At 53.3% G+C, this 27,430-nt stretch overlaps 1 protein-coding gene across 1 annotated transcript in view; it reads left to right on the forward strand.

The window, feature by feature from the left end:
- The window catches only part of LOC144487611 (synapsin-2-like), a gene marked incomplete at its 5' end in the record, with an annotated part of 139,874 nt that overhangs the window by 97,760 nt on the left and 14,684 nt on the right, over positions 1–27,430 (forward strand). Inside the window, 3 exons of the mRNA XM_078205700.1 lie at positions 4,652–4,794; positions 14,726–14,800; positions 16,487–16,589. Coding sequence (XP_078061826.1) covers positions 4,652–4,794; positions 14,726–14,800; positions 16,487–16,589 — 321 coding nt within the window. The remainder of the gene's footprint in view (positions 1–4,651; positions 4,795–14,725; positions 14,801–16,486; positions 16,590–27,430) is intronic.

Consider the following 27,430-nt stretch of genomic DNA (forward strand, 5'->3'; position numbering starts at 1 on the left):
CTGTGTCACTGACTGACTGACCCCTCGATAGTGCGGCCCTGTCACTGTGTCACTGACTGACCCCTCGATAGTGTGGCCCTGTCACTGTGTCACTGACTGACCCCTCGATAGTGCGGCCCTGTCACTGTGTCACTGACTGACCCCTCGATAGTGCGGCCCTGTCACTGTGTCACTGACCGACCCCTCGACAGTGCGGCCCTGTCACTGTGTCACTGACCGACCCCTCGATAGTGCGGCCCTATCACTGTGTCACTGACTGACCCCTTGATAGTGCGGCCCTGTCACTGTGTCACTGACTGACCCCTCGATAGTGCGGCCCTGTCACTGTGTCACTGACCGACCCCTCGATAGTGCGGCCCTGTCACTGTGTCACTGACTGACCCCTCGATAGTGCGGCCCTGTCACTGTGTCACTGACTGACCCCTCGATAGTCCGGCCCTGTCACTGTGTCACTGACTGACCCCTCGATAGTGCGGCCCTGTCACTGTGTCATTGACTGACCGCTGGATAGTGCGGCCCTGTCACTGTGTCACTGACTGACCCCTCGATAGTCCGGCCCTGTCACTGTGTCACTGACTGACCCCTCGATAGTGCGGCCCTGTCACTGTGTCATTGACTGACTGACCGCTGGATAGTGCGGCCCGGTCACTGTGTCACTGACCGACCCCTCGATAGTGCGGCCCTGTCACTGTGTCACTGACTGACTGACCGCTGGATAGTGCGGCCCTGTCACTGTGTCACTGACTGACCCCTCGATAGTCCGGCCCTGTCACTGTGTCACTGACCGACCCCTTGATAGAGCGGCCCTGTCACTGTGTCATTGACTGACCCCTCGATAGTGCGGCCCTGTCACTCTGTCACTGACTGACCGACCCCTCGATAGTGTGGCCCTGTCACTGTGTCACTGACTGACCCCTCGATAGTGCGGCCCTGTCACTGTGTCACTGACCGACCCCTCGATAGTGTGGCCCTGTCACTGTGTCACTGACTGACCCCTCGATAGTGCGGCCCTGTCACTGACTGACCCCTCGATAGTGCGCCCTGTCACTGACTGACCCCTCGATAGTGCGGCCCTGTCACTGTGTCACTGACTGACCCCTCGATAGTGCGGCCCTGTCACTTTGTCACTGACTGACCCCTCGATAGTGCGACCCTGTCACTGACTGACCCCTCGATAGTGCGGCCCTGTCACTGTGTCACTGACTGACCCCTCGATAGTGCGGCCTTGTCACTGACTGACCCCTCGATAGTGCGGCCCTGTCACTTTGTCACTGACTGACCCCTCGATAGTGCGGCCCTGTCACTGTGTCACTGACTGACTGACCCCTCGATAGTGCGGCCCTGCCACTGTGTCACTGACTGACCCCTCGATAGTGCGGCCCTGTCACTTTGTCACTGACTGACCCCTCGATAGTGCGGCCTTGTCACTGACTGACCCCTCGATAGTGCGGCCCTGTCACTGTGTCACTGACTGACCCCTCGATAGTGCGGCCTTGTCACTGACTGACCCCTCGATAGTGCGGCCCTGTCACTGTGTCACTGACTGACTGACCCCTCGATAGTGCGGCCCTGTCACTGTGTCACTGACTGACCCCTCGATAGTGCGGCCCTATCACTGTGTCACTGACTGACCCCTCGATAGTGCGGCCCTGTCACTGTGTCACTGACTGACCCCTTGATAGTGCGGCCCTGTCACTGTGTCACTGACTGACCCCTCGATAGTGCGGCCCTGTCACTGTGTCACTGACTGACCCCTCGATAGTGCCGTCCTGTCACTGTGTCACTGACTGACTGACCCCCCGATAGTGCCGTCCTGTCACTGTGTCACTGACTGACCCCTCGATAGTGCGGCCCTGTCTCTGTGTCATTGACTGACCCCTCGATAGTGCGGCCCTATCACTGTGTCACTGACCGACCCCTCGATAGTGCGGCCCTGTCACTGTGTCACTGACCGACCCCTCGATAGTGCGGCCCTGTCACTGTGTCACTGACTGACCCCTCGATAGTGCGGCCCTGTCACTGTGTCATTGACTGACTGACCGCTGGATAGTGCGGCCCTGTCACTGTGTCACTGACTGACCCCTCGATAGTCCGGCCCTGTCACTGTGTCACTGACCGACCCCTCGATAGTGCGGCCCTGTCACTGTGTCACTGACTGACCCCTCGATAGTGCGGCCCTGTCGCTGTGTCACTGACTGACCCCTCGATAGTGCGGCCCTGTCACTGTGTCACTGACCGACCCCTCGATAGTGTGGCCCTGTCACTGTGTGACTGACTGACCCCTCGATAGTGCGGCCCTGTCACTGACTGACCCCTCGATAGTGCGCCCTGTCACCGACTGACCCCTCGATAGTGCGGCCCTGTCACTGTGTCACTGACTGACCCCTCGATAGTGCGGCCCTGTCACTTTGTCACTGACTGACCCCTTGATAGTGCGACCCTGTCACTGACTGACCCCTCGATAGTGCGGCCCTGTCACTGTGTCACTGACTGACCCCTCGATAGTGCGGCCTTGTCACTGACTGACCCCTCGATAGTGCGGCCCTGTCACTTTGTCACTGACTGACCCCTCGATAGTGCGGCCTTGTCACTGACTGACCCCTCGATAGTGTGGCCCTGTCACTGTGTCACTGACTGACCCCTCGATAGTGCGGCCCTGTCACTGTGTCACTGACTGACTGACCCCTCGATAGTGCGGCCCTGCCACTGTGTCACTGACTGACCCCTCGATAGTGCGGCCCTGTCACTGTGTCGCTGACTGACTGACCCCTCGATAGTGCGGCCCTGCCACTGTGTCACTGACTGACCCCTCGATAGTGCGGCCCTGTCACTTTGTCAATGACTGACCCCTCGATAGTGCGGCCTTGTCACTGACTGACCCCTCGATAGTGCGGCCCTGTCACTGTGTCACTGACTGACCCCTCGATAGTGCGGCCTTGTCACTGACTGACCCCTCGATAGTGCGGCCCTGTCACTGTGTCACTGACTGACTGACCCCTCGATAGTGCGGCCCTGTCACTGTGTCACTGACTGACCCCTCGATAGTGCGGCCCTATCACTGTGTCACTGACTGACCCCTCGATAGTGCGGCCCTGTCACTGTGTCACTGACTGACCCCTCGATAGTGCGGCCCTGTCACTGTGTCACTGACTGAACTCTCGATAGTGCGGCCCTGTCACTGTGTCACTGACCGACCCCTCGATAGTGCGGCCCTGTCACTGTGTCACTGACTGACTGACCGCTGGATAGTGCGGCCCTGTCACTGTGTCACTGACTGACTGACCCCTCGATAGTGCGGCCCTGTCACTGTGTCACTGACTGACCCCTCGATAGTGCGGCCCTGTCACTGTGTCACTGACTGACTGACCGCTGGATAGTGCGGCCCTGTCACTGTGTCACTGACTGACCCCTCGATAGTGCGGCCCTGTCACTGTGTCACTGACTGACTGACCCCTCGATAGTGCGGCCCTGTCACTGTGTCACTGACTGACCCCTCGATAATGCGGCCCTGTCACTGTGTCACTGACTGACTGACCCCTCGATAGTGCGGCCCTGTCACTGTGTCACTGACTGACCCCTCGATAGTGCGGCCCTGTCACTGTGTGATTGACTGACCCCTCGATAGTGCGGCCCTGTCACTGTGTCACTGACTGACCCCTCGATAGTGCGGCCCTGGCACTGTGTCATTGACTGACCCCTCGATATTTCGGCCCTGTCACTGTGTCACTGACTGACCCCTCGATAGTGCGGCCCTGTCACTGTGTCACTGACTGATCCCTCGATACTGCGGCCCTGTCAGTGTGTCACTGACTGACCGACCCCTCGATAGTGTGGCCCTGTCACTGTGTCACTGACCGACCCCTCAATAGTGCGGCCCTGTCACTGTGTCACTGACTGACCCCTCGATAGTGCGGCCCTGTCACTGACTGACCCCTCGATAGTGCGGCCCTGTCACTGTGTCACTGACTGACCCCTCGATAGTGCGCCCTGTCACTGTGTCACTGACTGACCCCTCGATAGTGCGGCCCTGTCACTGTGTCACTGACTGACCCCTCGATAGTGCGCCCTGTCACTGACTGACCCCTCGATAGTGCGGCCCTGTCACTGTGTCACTGACTGACCCCTCGATAGTGTGGCCTTGTCACTGACTGACCCCTCGATAGTGCGGCCCTGTCACTGTGTCACTGACTGACTGACCGCTGGATAGTGCGGCCCTGTCACTGTGTCACTGACCGACCCCTCGATAGTGCGGCCCTGTCACTGTGTCACTGACTGACCCCTCGATAGTGCGGCCCTGTCACTGTGTCACTGACTGACCCCTCGATAGTGCGGCCCTGTCACTGTGTCACTGACTGACCCCTCGATAGTGCGGCCCTGTCACTGTGTCACTGACTGACCCCTCGATAGTGCGGCCCTGTCACTGTGTCACTGACTGACCCCTCGATAGTGCGGCCCTGTCACTGTGTCACTGACCGACCCCTCGATAGTGCGGCCCTGTCATTGTGAGAACTTAATGAACTCTCTGTCCTCGTCTGGCCTGTGTTAACTGATTGGGTGAGGTATGACGTAGAGTGTTAATCTGTCCTTTCCTGTTCCTGCCCTCTGCCCTTTGCCCTGTGACCCCCTCCCCACTCTATTCTTGGGCTCACAGGTCAAGGTGGATCACCATTACGATTTCCAGGACATCGCCAGTGTGGTGGCTCTGACCAAGACCTACGCCACCACGGAACCTTTCATTGACGCCAAGTATGACCTCCGCATCCAGAAAATTGGCACCAACTACAAGGCCTACATGTAAGTGGCTGGGCAGCCCTGGGTTCAGAGGGCAATACTTAGGTCAGAGGGCAGGACTGGGGTCAGAGGATAGCACCAAGATCAGGGACAGAAGTAAGATCAGGGGCAGCACTGGGGTCAAACGACAGCACTGGGGTCAGAGTGTAGCACTGGGTCAGAGGGCAGCACTGGGTCAGAGAGTAGCACTGGGCTCAGAGGGCAGCATTGGGGTCAGAGAGCAGCACTGGGGTCAGAGGGCAGCACTGGGGTCAGAGGGCAGCACTGGGGTCAGAGGGCAGCACTGGGGTCAGAGGGCAGCACTGGGGTCAGAGGGCAGCACTGGGGTCAGAGGGCAGCACTGGGGTCAGAGGGCAGCACTGGGGTCAGAGGGCAGCACTGGGGTCAGAGGGCAGCACTGGGGTCAGAGGGCAGCACTGGGGTCAGAGGGCAGCACTGGGGTCAGAGGGCAGCACTGGGGTCAGAGGGCAGCACTGGGGTCAGAGGGCAGCACTGGGGTCAGAGGGCAGCACTGGGGTCAGAGGGCAGCACTGGGGTCAGAGGGCAGCACTGGGGTCAGAGGGCAGCACTGGGGTCAGAGGGCAGCACTGGGGTCAGAGGGCAGCACTGAGATCAGAGGGCAGCCCGGGGTCAGAGGGCAGCCCGGGGTCAGAGGGCAGCCCGGGGTCAGAGAGTTGTCAGGGGGACTATTCCGGGGTCAGGTGGGATGGTGCACAGAGCCAGCGAGAGGCAGTGATTGGTCGCCCACTCCCTGCACAGTCTGGCCTGAAGCTGAGACACAGCAGCAGCTGAGGGGGGGAATCGCCCCCCGGAGTGGGGGAGGGGGTGGGAGTGGGGGGGGGGGGGGGTGGGGGGCGGGGGGCTGGGGCGGGGGGGGGAGGGGGGGTGTTTAATTCAGAGTGCTCTCAGTCCCACACCCAGCCAACAAAGCAGCTGGAGGTAAAATATCTCAGTGGAGGACAGACTGAAGGGGCTGAATGGGCTCATCTTGTTCCTGTGACTCTCCTTCCTCTCGCCTTCTCTCTTTATATATCTCCCTCTCTCTGACTCTCACTCTGTTACACACTCTCTCGCTCCCTCCGTCTTTCCAACTGATCTCTCCCCGTTTCTCTCTATCTCTCTCCCCCTCTCTCTATCTCTCTCCCGTTCTCTGTCTCTCTCCCCCTCTGTATCTCTCCCTCTCTCTCTCTCGCTATCTCTCTCCCTGTATCTATCTCTCTCCCCCCCCTCTCTCTTTCCCCCCTCTATCTCTCTCCCCCTCTCTCTCTATCTCTCTCCCCCTCTCTATCGATCTCTCTCCCCCCTCTATCTCTCTCCCCCTCTTTCTCTCTCTCTCTCTCCCCCTCTCTATCTCTCTCCATCCCTCTTTCCGTCTCCATCTCTCTATCTCTCTCCATCCCCCTATCTCTCTCTCTCCCCTCTGTCTCTCTCCCCCCCTCTATCTCTCTCCCCCCTCTAACTCTCTCTCCTCTTCTCTCTCTATCGCTCTCCACCTCTCTATCTGTCTCTCTCCTCCCCTCTATCTCTCCCCCCTCTATCTCTCTCCCCCGTTCTATCTCTCTCCCCCTCTCTATCTATCTCTCCACCCCCTCTCTCTATCTCTCTCCGCCTCTCTATCTCTCTCCGCCTCTCTATCTCTCACACCCCCTCTATCACACTCCCCCCTCTCTCTATCTCTCTCCTCCCCTCTATCTCTCTCCCTTCTCTCCACCTCTCTATCTATCTCTCTCCCCCCCCATCTCTCCCCCCTCTAACTCTCTCCCCCCCTCTATCTCTCCCCCCACTATCTCTCTCCCCCGTTCGATCTCTCTCCCCCTCTCTATCTATCTCTCTCTCTCCCCCCTCTCTCTATCTCTCTCCGCCTCTCTATCTCTCTCCCCCCCTATCACATTCCCCCTCCCTCTCTATCTCTCTCCCCGTTTCTCTCTCTCCTCCTCTCTCTCTCTCCCCCCTCTCTCTCCCCTCTCTCTCTATCTCTCTCCCCCTTCTCTCGCTCTCCCCTCTCACTCTCTCTCCCCCTCTCTCTCTCCCCTTCTCTATCTCTTCCCCCTCTCTATCTCTCTCCGCCCCTCTGTCTCTCTCCCTCTCTTTATCTTTCTCCCCCCCATCTCTCTCCCCATCTGTACCTCTCTCTCCCTCAATCTATCTCTCTCCCCCCTCACCGCTCTCACCCCCCCATCTCTCTCCCCCCCTCTATCTCTCTCTGCCCCTCTATCTCTCTCCCCCCCCTCTATCTCTCTCCCCCCCTCTGTCTCTCTCCCCCGCTCTATCCCCCTCCCCCTCTCTCTCTTTCCCCTCCCCTCTGTCTCGCTCAATCTTTCTCATTCACGCTGTGGGAGCTGTGGAAGAATTTGTAAATAGAGAAAGATTAAAGGCATTGGGAATGTATTGGTTGGAAGAGTGACCCAATCAGGTCAGCTTTAAACCCAGCGCTGAGCAGCTGGGCTTAGAAAAGGTGGGAGTGGCACTCAGTCCCCGCAGCCAGTAACATCCTCCCCATATATATATTGTACCAGTCCTGGGAGTGAAAGATGGGGACAACGTAGAGGGAGCTTTACTCTGTATCTAACCCCGTGCTGTCCCTGTCCTGGGAGTGTTTGATGGGGACAGTGTAGAGGGAGCTTTACTCTGTATCTAACCCCGTGCTGTACCTGTCCTGGGAATGTTTGATGGGGACAGTGTCGAGGGAGCTTTGCTCTGTATCTAACCCCATGCTGTACCTGTCCTGGGAGAGTTTGGTGTGGACCGTGTAGAGGGAGCTAGGGACCATGTAGAGGGAGCTTTACTCTGTATCTAACCCCGTGCTGTACATGTCCTGGGAGTGTTTGATGGGGACAGTGTAGAGGGAGCTTTACTCTGTATCTAACCCTGTGCTGTACCTGTCCTGAGAGTGTTTGATGGGGACAGTGTAGAGGGAGCTTTACTCTGTATCTAACCCCATGCTGTACCTGTCCTGGGAGTGTTTGATGGGGACAGTGTAGAGGGAGCTTTACTCTGTATCTAACCCCGTGCTGTACCTGTCCTGGGAGTGTTTGATGGGGACAGTGTAGAGGGAGCTTTACTCTGTATCTAACCCCGTACTGTCCCTGTCCTGGGAGTGTTTGATGGGGACAGTGTAGAGGGAGCTTTACTCTGTATCTAACCCCGTGCTGTCCCTGTCCTGGGAGTGTTTGATGGGGACAGTGTCGAGGGAGCTTTACTCTGTATCTAACCCCGTGCTGTACCTGTCCTGGGAGTGTTTGATGGGGACAGTGTAGAGGGAGCTTTACTCTGTATCTAACCCCGTGCTGCACCTGTCCTGGGAGTGTTTGATGGGGACAGTGTCGAGGGAGCTTTACTCTGTATCTAACCCCGTGCTGTACCTGTCCTGGGAGTGTTTGATGGGGACAGTGTCGAGGGAGCTTTACTCTGTATCTAACCCCGTGCTGTACCTGTCCTGGGAGTGTTTGATGGGGACAGTGTAGAGGGAGCTTTACTCTGTATCTAACCCCGTACTGTCCCTGTCCTGGGAGTGTTTGATGGGGACAGTGTAGAGGGAGCTTCACTCTGTATCTAACCCCGTGCTGTACCTGTCCTGGGAGTGTTTGATGGGGACAGTGTAGAGGGAGCTTTACTCTGTATCTAACCCCGTGCTGCACCTGTCCTGGGAGTGTTTGATGGGGACAGTGTCGAGGGAGCTTTGCTCTGTATCTAACCCCATGCTGTACCTGTCCTGGGAGAGTTTGGTGTGGACCGTGTAGAGGGAGCTAGGGACCATGTAGAGGGAGCTTTACTCTGTATCTAACCCCGTGCTGTACATGTCCTGGGAGTGTTTGATGGGGACAGTGTAGAGGGAGCTTTACTCTGTATCTAACCCTGTGCTGTACCTGTCCTGAGAGTGTTTGATGGGGACAGTGTAGAGGGAGCTTTACTCTGTATCTAACCCCATGCTGTACCTGTCCTGGGAGTGTTTGATGGGGACAGTGTAGAGGGAGCTTTACTCTGTATCTAACCCCGTGCTGTACCTGTCCTGGGAGTGTTTGATGGGGACAGTGTAGAGGGAGCTTTACTCTGTATCTAACCCCGTACTGTCCCTGTCCTGGGAGTGTTTGATGGGGACAGTGTAGAGGGAGCTTCACTCTGTATCTAACCCCGTGCTGTACCTGTCCTGGGAGTGTTTGATGGGGGCAGTGTAGAGGGAGCTTTACTCTGTATCTAACCCCGTGCTGCACCTGTCCTGGGAGTGTTTGATGGGGACAGTGTCGAGGGAGCTTTACTCTGTATCTAACCCCGTGCTGTACCTGTCCTGGGAGTGTTTGATGGGGACAGTGTAGAGGGAGCTTTACTCTGTATCTAACCCCGTACTGTCCCTGTCCTGGGAGTGTTTGATGGGGACAGTGTAGAGGGAGCTTCACTCTGTATCTAACCCCGTGCTGTACCTGTCCTGGGAGTGTTTGATGGGGACAGTGTAGAGGGAGCTTTACTCTGTATCTAACCCCGTGCTGCACCTGTCCTGGGAGTGTTTGATGGGGACAGTGTCGAGGGAGCTTTGCTCTGTATCTAACCCCATGCTGTACCTGTCCTGGGAGAGTTTGGTGTGGACCGTGTAGAGGGAGCTAGGGACCATGTAGAGGGAGCTTTACTCTGTATCTAACCCCGTGCTGTACATGTCCTGGGAGTGTTTGATGGGGACAGTGTAGAGGGAGCTTTACTCTGTATCTAACTCCGTACTGTCCCTGTCCTGGGAGAGTTTGATGGGGACAGTGTAGAGGGAGCTTCACTCTGTATCTAACCCCGTGCTGTACCTGTCCTGGGAGTGTTTGATGGGGACAGTGTAGAGGGAGCTTTACTCTGTATCTAACCCCGTGCTGCACCTGTCCTGGGAGTGTTTGTTGGGGACAGTGTCGAGGGAGCTTTACTCTGTATCTAACCCCGTGCTGTACCTGTCCTGGGAGTGTTTGATGGGGACAGTGTAGAGGGAGCTTTACTCTGTATCTAACCCCGTACTGTCCCTGTCCTGGGAGTGTTTGATGGGGACAGTGTAGAGGGAGCTTCACTCTGTATCTAACCCCGTGCTGTACCTGTCCTGGGAGTGTTTGATGGGGACAGTGTAGAGGGAGCTTTACTCTGTATCTAACCCCGTGCTGCACCTGTCCTGGGAGTGTTTGATGGGGACAGTGTCGAGGGAGCTTTGCTCTGTATCTAACCCCATGCTGTACCTGTCCTGGGAGAGTTTGGTGTGGACCGTGTAGAGGGAGCTAGGGACCATGTAGAGGGAGCTTTACTCTGTATCTAACCCCGTGCTGTACATGTCCTGGGAGTGTTTGATGGGGACAGTGTAGAGGGAGCTTTACTCTGTATCTAACCCTGTGCTGTACCTGTCCTGAGAGTGTTTGATGGGGACAGTGTAGAGGGAGCTTTACTCTGTATCTAACCCCATGCTGTACCTGTCCTGGGAGTGTTTGATGGGGACAGTGTAGAGGGAGCTTTACTCTGTATCTAACCCCGTGCTGTACCTGTCCTGGGAGTGTTTGATGGGGACAGTGTAGAGGGAGCTTTACTCTGTATCTAACCCCGTGCTGTACATGTCCTCGGAGTGGAGTGTCGATGATAGTATGTTTTTTTCTCCAATCAGTGAAGGATTCAGGGTTAAATTTTCTCTTATTAAGAGTTAAGCAATGAGTGGAAACGTAACATAGAGTCTGCTGGCTACGAGTCTCCGTATATTGTGATAGTTGTTGAAGAGATATGAATCATTTTTTATCCTCGGAATCTCACTTAGAATTACTTACAACTGCTGTGACCTCAGACCATGAAACATCATTTACTATTTTGTAATTTAGCAAGCAGGGCCAGTAGTTATTTCAACATGTGGTGAATTTAACAATCCTTGCCTAATACAGAGATAGGATGTTGAAATATGTTCTGGGCTTCCCCGCGTCACACTTGCTTTTGTTTCCTTCAGCCCATTATCCCTGTCAGGACGGAATTGAACAAATGGTTACCTTCAGAGTGCCGTGGGACAAGGACGGCACAGTTGTTAGCACAGCTTGCCTCCTGGGCTTGCAGAATCTCACTGGCTGTCCTGTCTGGAGACAATACACATCTCTTTAACCTGTGCTTAATGCTCCCTCCACTCACATTGTCTGTATCTTTAAGACCTGTCTGTGTGGAGTTTGCACATTCTCCTCGTGTCTGCATGGGTTTCCTCCGGGTGCTCCGGTTTCCTCCCACAGTCCAAAGATGTGTGGGTTAGGTTGATTGGCCAGGTTAAAAATTGCCCCTTAGAGTCCTGAGATGCGTAGGTTAGAGGGATTAGCGGGTAAAAATTTGTGGGGGTAGGGTCTGGGTGGGATTGTGGTCGGTGCAGACTCGATGGGCGTTGGACTGTAGGGTTTCTGTGATTTCTGTGATTCTGTGACCTGGTTGGCTGTAGAGATTCGCATTCTAATCAGTATTCTGTAACTTGATTTTGTGTCTCTGTATGCCCTGTTTGAGAGCAGATATCCACTCCATCTGACGAAGGAGCAGCGCTCGAAAAGCGAATGGCATTTGCTACCAAATAAAACTGTTGGACTTTAACCTGGTGTTGTTAAAACTCTTACTGTGTTCACCCCAGTCCAACGCCGGCATCTCCACATCATGGCTACCATCGACGCCTCACAGTGCCAGAGATCCGGGTTCAATTCCAGCCTCGGGTCTCTGTCTGTGTGGAGTTTGAACATTCTCCCTGTGTCTGCGTGGGTTTTCTCCGGTTTCCTCCCACAGTCCAACATGTGTAGGTTAGGTGGATTGGCCATGCTAAATTGCCCCTTAGTATCCAAAAATGTGTAGGTTAGGAGGATTGGCCATGCTAAATTGCCCCTTAGTGTCCAAAGATGTATGTGTAGGTTAGGTGGATTGGCCATGCTAAATTGCCCCTTAGTGTTCAAAGATGTGTGGGTTAGGTGGACTGGCCATGCTAAAATAGTCCCGTGAATCTGAGTGAACCGCAGGGAATCCCAATAAATTCCAGGATTCCCAGTGAACCCCAGTGATTCCCAGTGTTTCCAAGTGAATTCCAATGATTGCCAGTGAGACCCAGTGAACCACAGGGAATCGCAGTGAACCCCAGTGAATCCCAGCGTATTCCAGTGAATCCCACTAAATCCCAGTGAACCCAGAAGATTCACAGTGAAACCCAGTGAATTCCAGTGATTCGCAGTGAAGCCCAGTGAATTCCAGTGAATGCTAGTGATTCCCAGCTCCATGTCCTCTGCAGTTCGCACCACGATTCGCTGAGTCTGAGTGACTCCCTTTATCCCCTGTCTCTCTCTCTCTCTCTCTATTTCCTCTGCCCAGAGTCTGCGTTCTCTCACTCTGCTCCCTCACAGAGTCACTACCACACTGCATGAGACTATTCAGCCCATCGTACCTATACCTGCCCCGACTCTTCATGCTCTGACTTTAATCTTGAGTTGAGGGTGTGCGGCCTGTAGCCTAGTGACCAAGACACTGGGCGAGCAGTCCAGAAGCCAGGACGAGCGATCTTGTCTGAGGGTTCTTCGGGTCCTGGACCAGAACCCCAAGTTCCATTAGCTGCCAGACTAGACACCAGCACTTTGTCTGGTTTCTGGCATAACTGTGAGGAAAGGATATTGATTTCCATGGATGATTCCACGGATATTTTATGGTAAAACAAACTTTATTTAATAGCAGTTTAAAGATAACTCTAACAAAGGAAGCAGCTTAACCACTAATAATTAAACAATATTTGAAAATGAAAAGGAAACAACTTTAATTTCTAACTTATCACTGTTTCAGTTCCAAATAAGCAACACTCCTCTTACAGACTGCAAGACCACTTTAAATGCAGTTGGCAACTCTAGATATACTTGCTATAATGAGTGTAGACAATCTTGAAGCGTTCAAGAGAGAGAGTTCCAGAAACCTGCAAAATTCTTCCAACCTCAACCAGACTTCAGCTGCAAACTAAACTGCTTTCTGTAAACTCTGTTTCTCTCTGCTACAGACCCAGGACTGCACATAAACCACATCATAGAATCTCTACAGTGCAGAACAGGCCATTCGGTCCATCGTGTCTGTGCCAGATCTCTGACAGAGTATCTTACCCAGATTCTCTCCCCCACCATTTTGCTGTAATCCCACACATTTTCCAGGGCCATTTCACCTAACCCATACATCTTTGGACTGTGGGAGGAAACCGGAGCACCTGAAGGAAACCCACGCAGGCTAGGGAAGAACATACAAATTCCACACAGACAGTGACCCGAGGCTGGAATGGAACCCGGGTCCCTGGAACTCTGAGGCTCCAGTGTGCAACCCAACCACTGTGCACCATTGCCATCCATCACATGACCGTGTCAGTCACCCTCATCAGAAACCCCAGGGAAACTTAAATAAACAAAAGTCCATTAACTCTGCATAATGTAACCACTTACAAGGCTAAAATGTGTAATATTATCCTGCTCCCCCCAGTTTCCAAGTTTCATTCCTTCCAAACACACCGACTACCTGTGGCATGAAGCTGAATTTTTATACATTCCCCTTTTCCCACACAAAAAATAAATAGAAAGATATATCCATTTCAGTTGCAGTACTATCAAAACAGGGGTTTGTATCCCATCACTGCCACTTGGGGAGGAATTTAACATTTGATTAATTAAATAAATCAAGAAGGAAATAAATCAAGGAGGAAATAATAGCAAATTGGATTATTATCTAAATGGAAAGAAATTACAACATGCTACTGTGCAGAGGGACCTGGGGGTCCTTGTGCATGAGACACAAAAACCCAGTCTGCAGGTGCAACAGGTGATCAAGAAGGCAAATGGGATGTTGGCCTATATCGCAAGGGGGATAGAATATAAAAACAGAGATGTCTTGCTGCATCTGTACAGGGCATTGGTGAGGCCGCAGCTGGAATACTGTGTGCAGTATTGGTCCCCTTATTTGCGGAAGGATATATTGGCCTTGGAGGGAGTGCAGAGAAGGTTCACCAGGTTGATACCAGAGATGATATTGGATGATATTGGAATATTGGATGATATTGGAATAGTGTAGATTAGAGGGGCTTTAGATTGGTACCACTGGTCGGCGCAACATCGAGGGCCGAAGGGCCTGTACTACGCTGTAATGTTCTATGTTCTATGACGGGTGTTGATTACGAGGAGAGACTGAGCAGATTGGGTTTGTACTCGTTGGAATTTAGAAGGCTGAGGGGGGATCTTATTGAGACCTATAAGATAATGAAGGGGCTGGATAGGGTAGAGGTGGAGAGATTCTTTCCACTTAGAAAGGAAGCTAGAACTAGTGGGCACAGCCTCAAAATAAAGGGGGGTCAGTTTAGGACAGAGTTGAGGAGGAACTTCTTCTCTCAGAGGGTGGTGAATCTCTGGAATTCTCTGCCCACTGAAGTGATGGAGGCTACCTCGTTGAATATGTTTAAATCAGGGATAGATGGATTCCTGATCGGTAAGGGAATTAGGGGTTATGGGGATCAGGCGGGTAAGTGGAACTGATTCGCTTCAAATCAGCCATGATCTTGTTGAATGGCGGGGCAGGCTCGAGGGGCTAGATGGCCTATTCCTGCTCCTATTTCTTATGTTCTTATGTAGATATAAAACTCTCCTCACTAACCGTGACTGGCAAACCAGGGATTGTCATTCCCCTGATTCACTGATGCCCCCTTCAGAGGAAAAGGGAAATCTGCCGTCCTTATCCCGGTCTGGACTACATGTGACTCCAGACCCCTCCCCTCCCCCCCCTATACACACAGCAATATGGTTGACTCTTAATCGCGCCTACCCCCCCCCCCCCCCACTCTGAAATGTCGCTCCATGAGGGCTACCTCTCGGTCGACGTGGTTTTGACCCTTGGGAGTTCAGAGGTCAGAGGTGGGGACGGTATTCCTGATCGGATGACCCTAACGGTTTCTTCTGCTCCTGTTGGCCAGGCGGACGTCAATCTCAGGGAACTGGAAAGCCAACACCGGATCCGCCATGTTGGAACAGGTGGCCATGACGGACAGGTGAGTAGATGATGGGTGTGCGGGGAGGGGGGGGTGGGTGGGGAGGCTCTGGTTTCAAACTATTGACCAATGGTGGTCAGATAGAGCCCCCTTTGAGGGTCAGTCAGAGTTTCCCAGGGCTGCAGGGGAGGAGTGGAGAAACTGAAGGTGTGTGTGTGGTGGGGGGGCGGGGGGGGGGGTTAGGTGATGGAGGGAGGCAGTCATGTATGAGAGCTCTAAGCTCGCGAGTACGCAGAGCACAGGCCTGAGACAACACAACTGGGCCATAGGCCTTGGGATATGGAGACCAGCCCAGGCTACAGGAGTTCAGGCTCAAATAGAAGAGTCTTAGCCTCGGGGACAGGAATTCAAGGCAGGAAACAGGGCCTGAAACAGGAAACAGGGTCTGATAGTAGTCCAGGGCCTGCGTTACGAGCCTAGATGTTGAAGCCACAGTATATGAAGCAGGATATAGAGCCTGAGTTGCGAGCCCAGGCACCCAAACTGCAGTGCAGGCCTGAGACAGGTCCACAAGGCCTGAGACAGGAACGTAGGCCCTGTGACAGCTTACAGGCCCTGATATAGGAGTAGGGCCCTTGAGATAAAGGGAAATAAAACAAGAAAACTTGGAAATGAAAACTACCAGAAAAACCTAACTGAACAAGTCTTGTACGCCTCACTGGTAATGCCAGTAATACTCATTCTTACTGGGGTTTGAACACTTAGGACTGGTTTATCCTTCACAATTGGAGTCTTCCAGGCTCTTGAGTACAGGCCAAGAGATCGGGATTGAGGCCTGAGATAGGAGTAAAGGCCCTACGATAAGAGTCCGGGCCTTGTATAGAAGTGCACAAGATGTGTAATAGTGGCACAGGGCTTGTAATAGCAGCACAGGGCTTGTAATAGTGCCACATGGTTTGTAATAGTGGTACAGGGCTTGTAATAGTAGCACCAGGCCTGTAATAGTAGCACAGGACTTATAATAGTGGCACAGGATCTGCAATAGTGGCATAGGATCTGTAATAGTGGTGCAGGGCTTGTAATAGTGGCACACATTTTGTAATAGTTTGCACAGGGCCTGTAATACAGCACAGGGCTTGTAATAGTACCACATGGTTTGTAATAGTGGCACAGGGCTTGTAATGGTAATACCGGGCTCGTAATAGTAGCACAGGGCTTATAATAGTGGAACAGGGTCCGCAATAGTGGCATTGGGCCTGTAATAGTGGCATACAGTTTGTAATAGTTTGCACAGCCTATAATAGCAGTACAGGGCTTGTAATAGTGGCACATGGTTTGTAATAATAGTGCAGGGCTTGTAATAGTAACACCAGGCCTGTAATATGACTTATAATAGTGGCATAGAGTCTGCAATAGTGGCATAGAGCCTGTAATCATGGTGCAGGGCTTGTAATAGTTTGCACAGAGCCTGTAATAGCAGCACAGGGCTTGTAATAGTGGCACAGAACCTGTAATAGCAGCACAGGGCTTGTAATAGTGGCACAGAACCTGTAATAGCAGCACATGACTTGTAATAGTGGCACAGAGCCTGTAATAGCAGCACAGGGCTTGTAATAGTGGCAAAGAGACTGTAATAGCAGCACAGGACTTGTAATAATGGCACAGAGCCTATAATAGCAGCACAGGGATTGTCTGTTTGAAGGTGGGAAGTTGCTGGCATTCTCAATCTCCTCTCCCTGTTGCCAGGTACAAGCAGTGGGCAGACGAATGTTCCGAGATGTTTGGCGGGATTGAGATCTGTGCCGTCGAAGTCATTCACGGGAAGGATGGCCGAGATAACATCATCGAGGTGAGACGTCAAACACACGCTCATCGGGAACCGTTAACCTACTGACATTCGCCTTCCGACAACCCGCAAACCAGACAGAGATCAAACACCCACCTCTCTGCCGTGAATCTCACCCCCAACCCCCCAAACAGAAAAATCCCCAATTCAACCCCACACTCCTTAAACACAAGCGCGCGCCGCACTGTCGGAGGGTCAGTGCTGAGGGAGCGCCGCACTGTGGGAGGGTCAGTGCTGAGGGAGCGCCGCACTGTGGGAGGGTCAGTGCTGAGGGAGCGCCGCACTGTGGGAGGGTCAGTGCTGAGGGAGCGCCGCACTGTGGGAGGGTCAGTGCTGAGGGAGCGCCGCACTGTGGGAGGGTCAGTGCTGAGGGAGCGCCGCACTGTGGGAGGGTCAGTGCTGAGGGAGCGCCGCACTGTCGGAGGGTCAGTGCTGAGGGAGCGCCGCACTGTGGGAGGGTCAGTGCTGAGGGAGCGCCGCACTGTGGGAGGGTCAGTGCTGAGGGAGCGCCGCACTGTCGGAGGGTCAGTGCTGAGGGAGCGCCGCACTGTGGGAGGGTCAGTGCTGAGGGAGCGCCGCATTGTCGGAGGGTCAGTGCTGAGGGAGCGCCGCACTGTGGGAGGGTCAGTGCTGAGGGAGCGCCGCACTGTGGGAGGGTCAGTGCTGAGGGAGTGCCACACTGTGGGAGGGTCAGTGCTGAGGGAGCGCCACACTGTGGGAGGGTCAGTGCTGAGGGAACGCCGCACTGTGGGAGGGTCTGTGTTCAGGGAGCGCCGCACTGTGGGAGGGTCAGTGCTGAGGGAGCACTCATCCAGGCGAGTGGGAGAGTATTCCATCACACTCCTGACTTGTGCCTTGTAGATGGTGGACAGGCTTTGGGGGGAGTCAGGAGGTGAGTTACTCTCCGCAGCATTCCCAGCCTCTGGCCTGCTCTGGGAGCCACAGTATTTATGTGGCTGGGTCCAGTTCAGTTTCTGCTCAATGGTGACCCCCAGGATGTTGATAGTGGGAGGGGATTCAGCGATGGGAATGCCATTGAATGTCAAGGGGAGATGGTTGGATCCTCTCTTATTGGAGATGGTCATTGCCTGGCACTTGTGTGGGGTGAATGTTGTTTGAATTCACCTTTGGAGCGCTGTGTGCGATCTGTGCTCTCACCACATACTCTGACACAGAGTCACTCAGTGTCCACATCCCTACCCTCACACCCTGGCTTGTTGTGAAAGCTCATTGGGTGGATGGAGTGGGTGGTGCGATTCCCGGATTCCCAACACTAACTCCCTTTATAAAAACATCAGCCCTCCCTCTGAGATATTCCTGGCTCATGGCTAACCTCGACTTTACAGAGTCAGACACTGATGGCTGGAAGATTATCCAACGCCACCATTAGAACTCCCTTTTGGGAATGTGAAAAGGAGGCCATTCTGCCCCTCTTGAGCCTGTTACACAGAAACGGGAGGAGGCCCATTCAGCCCCTCTCGAGCCTGTTACACAGGAACAGGAGGAGGCCATTCAGCCCCTCTCGGGCCTGTTACACAGGAACAGGAGGAGGCCATTCAGCCCCTCTTGGGCCTGTTACACAGGAACAGGAGGAGGCCATTCAGCCCCTCTCGAGCCTGTTACACAGGAACAGGAGGAGGCCATTCAGCTCCTCTCGAGTCCGTTACACAGGAACAGGAGGAGGCCATTCAGCCCCTCTCGAGCCCCTGACCCAGGAACAGGAGGCCATTCAGCCCCTCCCTCTTACAACCCTTTCTATACCTGCAACCTCCGACAACCCTCCGAGATCTCTGCACTCCTTAGTTCCGGCCTTTCGAGAATCCCTCCATTCCCTTCGCTCCACCATTGGCGGCCGTGCCTTCAGCTGCCTGGGGGGCCCTAGGCTCTGGAATTCCCTCTCTAAACCTCTCCACCCCCTCTCTCTCTCTCTCTCTCCCTCTCTGTCTCTCTCCTCCTTTGAGATGCTCCTTAAAAGCTGCTCTCCGTGACTGAGCTTTGGTCACCTGTCCCTGATATCTCCCGATGTGTCTCGGGGTCAGATTGACACTGCTGTGAAGGGCCTCAGGAATGTTTCACTGCAGCAAAGGCGCTAGAGAAATGAAGATGTTGTTCAGTTTGGGATGGCGTTCTCGTGTCACTGTCTGCGACCTTTGGACCTCCATGGCTTTTTCTGTCGCCAAATGAAAATATTCCCGGCGGGTCACCTGATTCATTTCAAATCGATGTCAGAATGGTCGCTGAACGGGACTTAACTTCAGGGCTTTGGGCCTGTGGGCGCTGGCTCTATATGACTGGCATGCACATGGGCCAATTAAAGGATAGGATAGAGGCAGGCACATCTTCAAGGGGAGACCATCTGCTTTCTGAGACAGTCGCTCTGTAAAATCGGTGTTGCGGTCAGTTTTGCTGTTGCGGTGGGCCTCGTTGTGTTTGAGGCCTAGTGGTTCCAGGCTGTATCCTAGCAACAGCTGGCCTGTCAAAGGAAAACTTTTAACAGTGGGTAAAATTAAATTCTTTGCAAAAGCCTGTTGAAGTTGTGGCTAATCTGTATCTTAACTCATTTGACCCACCTCAGTTCCATAAGCCTTAATCTCCGACAAGTATTTATTAATCCCCACTTTGGAATTTCCATTTCATCCCCCTGACCCTCCCCCTCCACCCTCCCCGTCACCTCCAGCCTCAACTGATTTTTGGGGACAGAGAGAGAGAGAGAGACAGTTGCTGATTTCCATTCTCCTGTGTGTGAGGATATTGGTTTGAAGATCAGTCCCCGTTGGTATCAGTTCCTGATGAGGAGACTCCCTCAGCACCGACCCTCCCACAGTGCGGCGCTCCCTCAGCACCGACCCTCCCACAGTGCGGCGCTCCCTCAGCACTGACCCTCCAACAGTGCGGCGCTCCCTCAGCACCGACCCTCCAACAGTGCGGCGCTCCCTCAGCACTGACCCTCCCACAGTGCGGCGCTCCCTCAGCACTGACCCTCCCACAGTGCGGCGCTCCCTCAGCACTGACCCTCCAACAGTGCGGTGTTCCCTCAGCACTGACCCTCCCACAGTGCAGCGTTCCCTCAGCACTGACCCTCCCACAGTGCGGCGTTCCCTCAGCACTGACCCTCCCACAGTGCAGCGTTCCCTCAGCACTGACCCTCCCACAGTGCGGCGCTCCCTCAGCACAGGCTCTCCGACAGTGCGGCGCTCCCTCAGCACCGACCCTCCAACAGTGCGGCGCTCCCTCAGCACTGACCCTCCCACAGTGCGGCGCTCCCTCAGCACTGACCCTCCCACAGTGCGGCGCTCCCTCAGCACTGACCCTCCAACAGTGCGGTGTTCCCTCAGCACTGACCCTCCCACAGTGCAGCGTTCCCTCAGCACTGACCCTCCCACAGTGCGGCGTTCCCTCAGCACTGACCCTCCCACAGTGCAGCGTTCCCTCAGCACTGACCCTCCCACAGTGCGGCGCTCCCTCAGCACAGGCTCTCCGACAGTGCGGCGCTCCCTCAGCACTGACCCTCCCACAGTGCGGCGCTGCCTCAGCACTGACCCTCCCACAGTGCGGCGCTCCCTCAGTACTGACTCCCACAGTGCGGCGCTGCCTCAGCACTGACCCTCCCACAGTGCGGCGCTCCCTCAGCACTGACCCTCCCACAGTGCGGTGCTCCCTCAGCACTGGCTCTCCGACAGTGCGGCGCTCCCTCAGCACTGATGCTCCCACAGTGCGGCGCTCCCTCAGCACTGACCCTCCCACAGTGCGGCGCTCCCTCAGCACTGACCCTCCGACAGTGCGGCGCTCCCTCAGCACTGACCCTCCGACAGTGCGGCGCTCCCTCAGCACTGACCCTCCCACAGTGCGGCGATCCCTCAGGACTGGCCCTCCCACAGTGCGGCGCTCCCTCAGCACTGACGCTCCCACAGTGCGGCGCTGCCTCAGCACTGTCACACCCACAGTGCGGCGCTCCCTCAGCACTGACCCTCCCACAGTGCGGCGCTCCCTCAGCACTGACCCTCCCACAGTACGGCGCTCCCTCAGCCCTGATCCTCCCACAGTGCGGCGCTCCCTCAGCACTGACCCTCCCACAGTGCGGCGCTCCCTCAGCACTGACCCTCCCACAGTGCGGCGCTCCCTCAGCACTGACCCTCCCACAGTGCGGCGCTCCCTCAGCGCCGCAGCGACGGGTGGGGGAATATTGTGCCTGGCATCTCTGGAGTGGGGTTTGAACCAGTGAACTTCTGAGTCATCTCCGAGTGTGTAATCCTGTACGCCACAGGAGACAATCTGAATACAAGGTTTCCTTTCATTATTTGTCAAATCCTTGAAGTTGGTGCCAGGAGAATGAAAGTGTGATTGTTTTTCCCTGCCCGAGGCTCCGGCAGTTATTAAGAGGTGGCAGAATTGGACGGAAGTATTGAGGGTATTTAAACGCAGCGTCTGGCTCATTGCTCTGTCTCAACAATATCAGCTCACTGTTCACTCCCACAGTGAGAGCCAGGATTGTGACAGGGGCAATGGAATGTCTCCAAAAATGACCGAGAGAGAGAGAGCAAGAGGGAGGAGTGAGATGGAGGGAAAGAGATGGAGGGGCAGAGGGGAGACAGAGAGTAGTATACTGACTCTGATATACCCCACACCGCTCACTGCAACACTCTGATATACCCCACACCCCTCACTGCAACACTGATATACCCCACACCCCTCACTGTAACACTCTGATAGAGCCCACACCCCTCACTGCAACACTCTGATATACCCCACACCCCTCACTGTAACACTCTGATATATCCCACACCCCTCACTGTAACACTGATATATCCCACACCCCTCACTGTAACACTCTGATATACCCCACACCCCTCACTGTAACACTCTGATATACCCCACAGCCCTCACTGTAACACTCTGATATACCCCACACCCCTCACTGTAACACTCTGATATATCCCACACCCCTCACTGTAACACTCTGATATACCCCACACCCCTCACTGTAACACTCTGATATATCCCACACCCCTCACTGTAACACTGATATACCCCACACCCCTCACTGTAACACTCTGATATATCCCACACCCCTCACTGTAACACTGATATACCCCACACCCCTCACTGTAACACTCTGATATATCCCACACCCCTCACTGTAACGCTCTGATATATCCCACACCCCTCACTGTAACACTCTGACATACCCCACACCCCTCACTGTAACACTGATATACCCCACACCCCTCACTGTATCACACTGTTATATCCCACACCCCTCACTGTAACACTCTGATATACCCCACACCCCTCACTGTAACACTCTGATATATCCCACACCCCTCACTGTAACACTGATATACCCCACACCCCTCACTGTAACACTCTGATATATCCCACACCCCTCACTGTAACACTGATATACCCCACACCCCTCACTGTAACACTCTGATATATCCCACACCCCTCACTGTAACGCTCTGATATATCCCACACCCCTCACTGTAACACTCTGACATACCCCACACCCCTCACTGTAACACTGATATACCCCACACCCCTCACTGTATCACACTGTTATATCCCACACCCCTCACTGTAACACTCTGATATACCCCACACCCCTCACTGTAACACTCTGATATATCCCACACCCCTCACTGTAACACTCTGACATACCCCACACCCCTCACTGTAACACTGATATACCCCACACCCCTCACTGTATCACACTGTTATATACCACACCCCTCACTGTAACACTCTGATATACCCCACACCCCTCACTGTAACACTCTGATATACCCCACACCCCTCACTGTAACACTCTGATATATCCCACACCCCTCACTGGAATACTGATATACCCCACACCCCTCACTGTAACACTCTGATATACCCCACACCCCTCACTGTAACACTCTGATATACCCCACACCCCTCACTGTAACACACTGATATACCCCACACCCCTCACTGTAACACTCTGATATACCCCACACCCCTCACTGTAACACACTGATATACCCCACACCCCTCACTGTAACACTCTGATATATCCCACACCCCTCACTGTAACACTCTGATATACCCCACACCCCTCACTGTAGCACTCTGATATACCCCACACCCCTCACTGTAACACTCTGGTATATCCCACACCCCTCACTGTAACACTCTGATATATCCCACACCCCTCACTGTAATACTCCGATATATCCCACACCCCTCACTGTAACACTCTGATATACCCCGCACCCCTCACTGTATCACTCTGATATACCCCACACCGCTCACTGTAACAATCTGGTATACTCCACACACCTCACTGTGACAATCTGATGTACCCCACACCCCTCACTGTAACTCTCTGATATATCCCACACCCCTCACTGTAGTACTCTGATATATCCCACACCCCTCACTGTAACACTCTGATGTATCCCACACCCCTCACTGTAATACTCTGATATACCCCACACCCCTCACTGTAACACTCTGGTATATCCCACACCCGTCACTGTAACACTCTGAAATACCCCACACCCCTCACTGTAACAATCTGGTATATTCCACACCCCTCACTGTAACACTCCGATGTACCCCACACCCCTCACTGTAACACTCTGATGTTCCCCACACCCCACTGTAACACTCTGATATACCCCACACCCCGTCACTGTAGCACTCTGATATACCCCACACCCCTCACTGTAACACTCAGGTATATCCCACACCCCTCACTGTAACACTCTGATATATCAGACACCCCTCACTGTAATACTCCGATATATCCCACACCCCTCACTGTAACACTCTGATATACCCCACACCCCTCACTGTATCACTCTGATATACCCCACACCCCTCACTGTAACAATCTGGTATACTCCACACACCTCACTGTGACAATCTGATGTACCCCACACACCTCACTGTAACTCTCTGATATATCCCACACCCCTCACTGTAACACTCTGATGTATCCCACACCCCTCACTGTAATACTCTGATATATCCCACACCCCTCACTGTAACACTCTGATATACCCCACACCCCTCACTGTATCACACTGTTATATCTAACACCCCTCACTGTAACACACTGATATACCCCACACCCCTCACTGTAACACTGATATACCCCACACCCCTCACTGTAACACTGATATACCCCACACCCCTCACTGTAATACTCTGATATATCCCACACCCCTCACTGTAACACTCTGATATACCCCACACCCCTCACTGTATCACACTGTTATATCCCACACCCCTCACTGTAACACTCTGATATATCCCACACCCCTCACTGTATCACACTGTTATATCCCACACCCCTCACTGTAACACTCTGATATATCCCACACCCCTCACTGGAACACTCTGATATACCCCACACCCCTCACTGTAACACTCTGATATACCCCACACCCCTCACTGTAACACTCTGATATACCCCACACCCCTCACTGTAACACACTGATATACCCCACACCCCTCACTGTAACACTCTGATATACCCCACACCCCCTCACTGTAGCACTCTGATATACCCCACACCCCTCACTGTAACACACTCTGGTATATCCCACACCCCTCACTGTAATACTCCGATATATCCCACACCCCTCACTGTAACACTCTGATATACCCCACACCCCTCACTGTATCACTCTGATATACCCCACACCCCTCACTGTAACAATCTGGTATACTCCACACAAGTCACTGTGACAATCTGATGTACCCCACACCCCTCACTGTAACTCTCTGATATATCCCACACTCCTCACTGTAATACTCTGATATATCCCACACCCCTCACTGTAATACTCTGATATATCCCACACCCCTCACTGTAATACTCTGATATATCCCACACCCCTCACTGTAACACTCTGATATACCCCACACCCCTCACTGTATCACACTGTTATATCTAACACCCCTCACTGTAACACACTGATATACCCCACACCCCTCACTGTAACACTCTGATATACCCCACACCCCTCACTGCAACACTGATATACCCCACACCCCTCACTGTAACACTGATATACCCCACACCCCTCACTGTAATACTCTGATATATCCCACACCCCTCACTGTAACACTCTGATATACCCCACACCCCTCACTGTATCACAGTTATATCCCACACCCCTCACTGTAACACTCTGATATATCCCACACCCCTCACTGTATCACACTGTTATATCCCACACCCCTCACTGTAACACTCTGATATATCCCACACCCCTCACTGGAACACTCTGATATACCCCACACCCCTCACTGTAACACTCTGATATACCCCACACCCCTCACTGTAATACTCCGATATATCCCACACCCCTCACTGTAACACTCTGATATACCCCACACCCCTCACTGTAACACTCTGATATATCCCACACACCTCACTGTAACACTCTGAAATACCCCACACCCCTCACTGTAACAATCTGGTATACTCCACACCCCTCACTGTAACACTCTGATGTACCCCACACCCCTCACTGTAACACTCTGATGTTCCCCACACCCCTCACTGTAACACTCGGATATACCCCACACCCCTAACTGTAAAACTCTGATATACCGCACACCCCTCACTGTAACACTCTGATATACCCCACACCCCTCACTGTAACACTCTGATATATCCCACACCCCTCATTGTAACACTCTGATATATCCCACACCCCTCACTGTAATACTCCGATATATCCCACACCCCTCACTGTAACACTCTGATATACTCCACACCCCTCACTGTAACACTCTGATGTTCCCCACACCCCTCACTGTAACACTCTGATATACCCCACACCCCTAACTGTAAAACTCTGATATACCGCACACCCCTCACTGTAACACTCTGATATACCCCACACCCCTCACTGTAACACTCTGATATACCCCACACCCCTCACTGTAACACTCTGATATATCCCACACCCCTCATTGTAACACTCTGATATACCCCACACCCCTAACTGTAAAACTCTGATATACCGCACACCCCTCACTGTAACACTCTGATATACCCCACACCCCTCATTGTAACACTCTGATATACCCCACACCCCTCACTGTAACACTCTGATATATCCCACACCCCTCATTGTAACACTCTGATATATCCCACACCCCTCATTGTAACACTCTGATATACCCCACACCCCTCACTGTATCACACTGTTATATCCCACACCCCTCACTGTAACACTCTGATATACCCCACACCCCTCACTGTAACACTCTGATATATCCCACACCCCTCACTGTAACACTCTGACATACCCCACACCCCTCACTGTAACACTGATATACCCCACACCCCTCACTGTATCACACTGTTATATACCACACCCCTCACTGTAACACTCTGATATACCCCACACCCCTCACTGTAACACTCTGATATACCCCACACCCCTCACTGTAACACTCTGATATATCCCACACCCCTCACTGGAATACTGATATACCCCACACCCCTCACTGTAACACTCTGATATACCCCACACCCCTCACTGTAACACTCTGATATACCCCACACCCCTCACTGTAACACACTGATATACCCCACACCCCTCACTGTAACACTCTGATATACCCCACACCCCTCACTGTAACACACTGATATACCCCACACCCCTCACTGTAACACTCTGATATATCCCACACCCCTCACTGTAACACTCTGATATACCCCACACCCCTCACTGTAGCACTCTGATATACCCCACACCCCTCACTGTAACACTCTGGTATATCCCACACCCCTCACTGTAACACTCTGATATATCCCACACCCCTCACTGTAATACTCCGATATATCCCACACCCCTCACTGTAACACTCTGATATACCCCGCACCCCTCACTGTATCACTCTGATATACCCCACACCGCTCACTGTAACAATCTGGTATACTCCACACACCTCACTGTGACAATCTGATGTACCCCACACCCCTCACTGTAACTCTCTGATATATCCCACACCCCTCACTGTAGTACTCTGATATATCCCACACCCCTCACTGTAACACTCTGATGTATCCCACACCCCTCACTGTAATACTCTGATATACCCCACACCCCTCACTGTAACACTCTGGTATATCCCACACCCGTCACTGTAACACTCTGAAATACCCCACACCCCTCACTGTAACAATCTGGTATATTCCACACCCCTCACTGTAACACTCCGATGTACCCCACACCCCTCACTGTAACACTCTGATGTTCCCCACACCCCACTGTAACACTCTGATATACCCCACACCCCGTCACTGTAGCACTCTGATATACCCCACACCCCTCACTGTAACACTCAGGTATATCCCACACCCCTCACTGTAACACTCTGATATATCAGACACCCCTCACTGTAATACTCCGATATATCCCACACCCCTCACTGTAACACTCTGATATACCCCACACCCCTCACTGTATCACTCTGATATACCCCACACCCCTCACTGTAACAATCTGGTATACTCCACACACCTCACTGTGACAATCTGATGTACCCCACACACCTCACTGTAACTCTCTGATATATCCCACACCCCTCACTGTAACACTCTGATGTATCCCACACCCCTCACTGTAATACTCTGATATATCCCACACCCCTCACTGTAACACTCTGATATACCCCACACCCCTCACTGTATCACACTGTTATATCTAACACCCCTCACTGTAACACACTGATATACCCCACACCCCTCACTGTAACACTGATATACCCCACACCCCTCACTGTAACACTGATATACCCCACACCCCTCACTGTAATACTCTGATATATCCCACACCCCTCACTGTAACACT

Source organism: Mustelus asterias, unplaced genomic scaffold, assembly GCF_964213995.1.
Source record: "Mustelus asterias unplaced genomic scaffold, sMusAst1.hap1.1 HAP1_SCAFFOLD_924, whole genome shotgun sequence".
NCBI classification, from domain to species: Eukaryota; Metazoa; Chordata; class Chondrichthyes; order Carcharhiniformes; family Triakidae; genus Mustelus; species Mustelus asterias.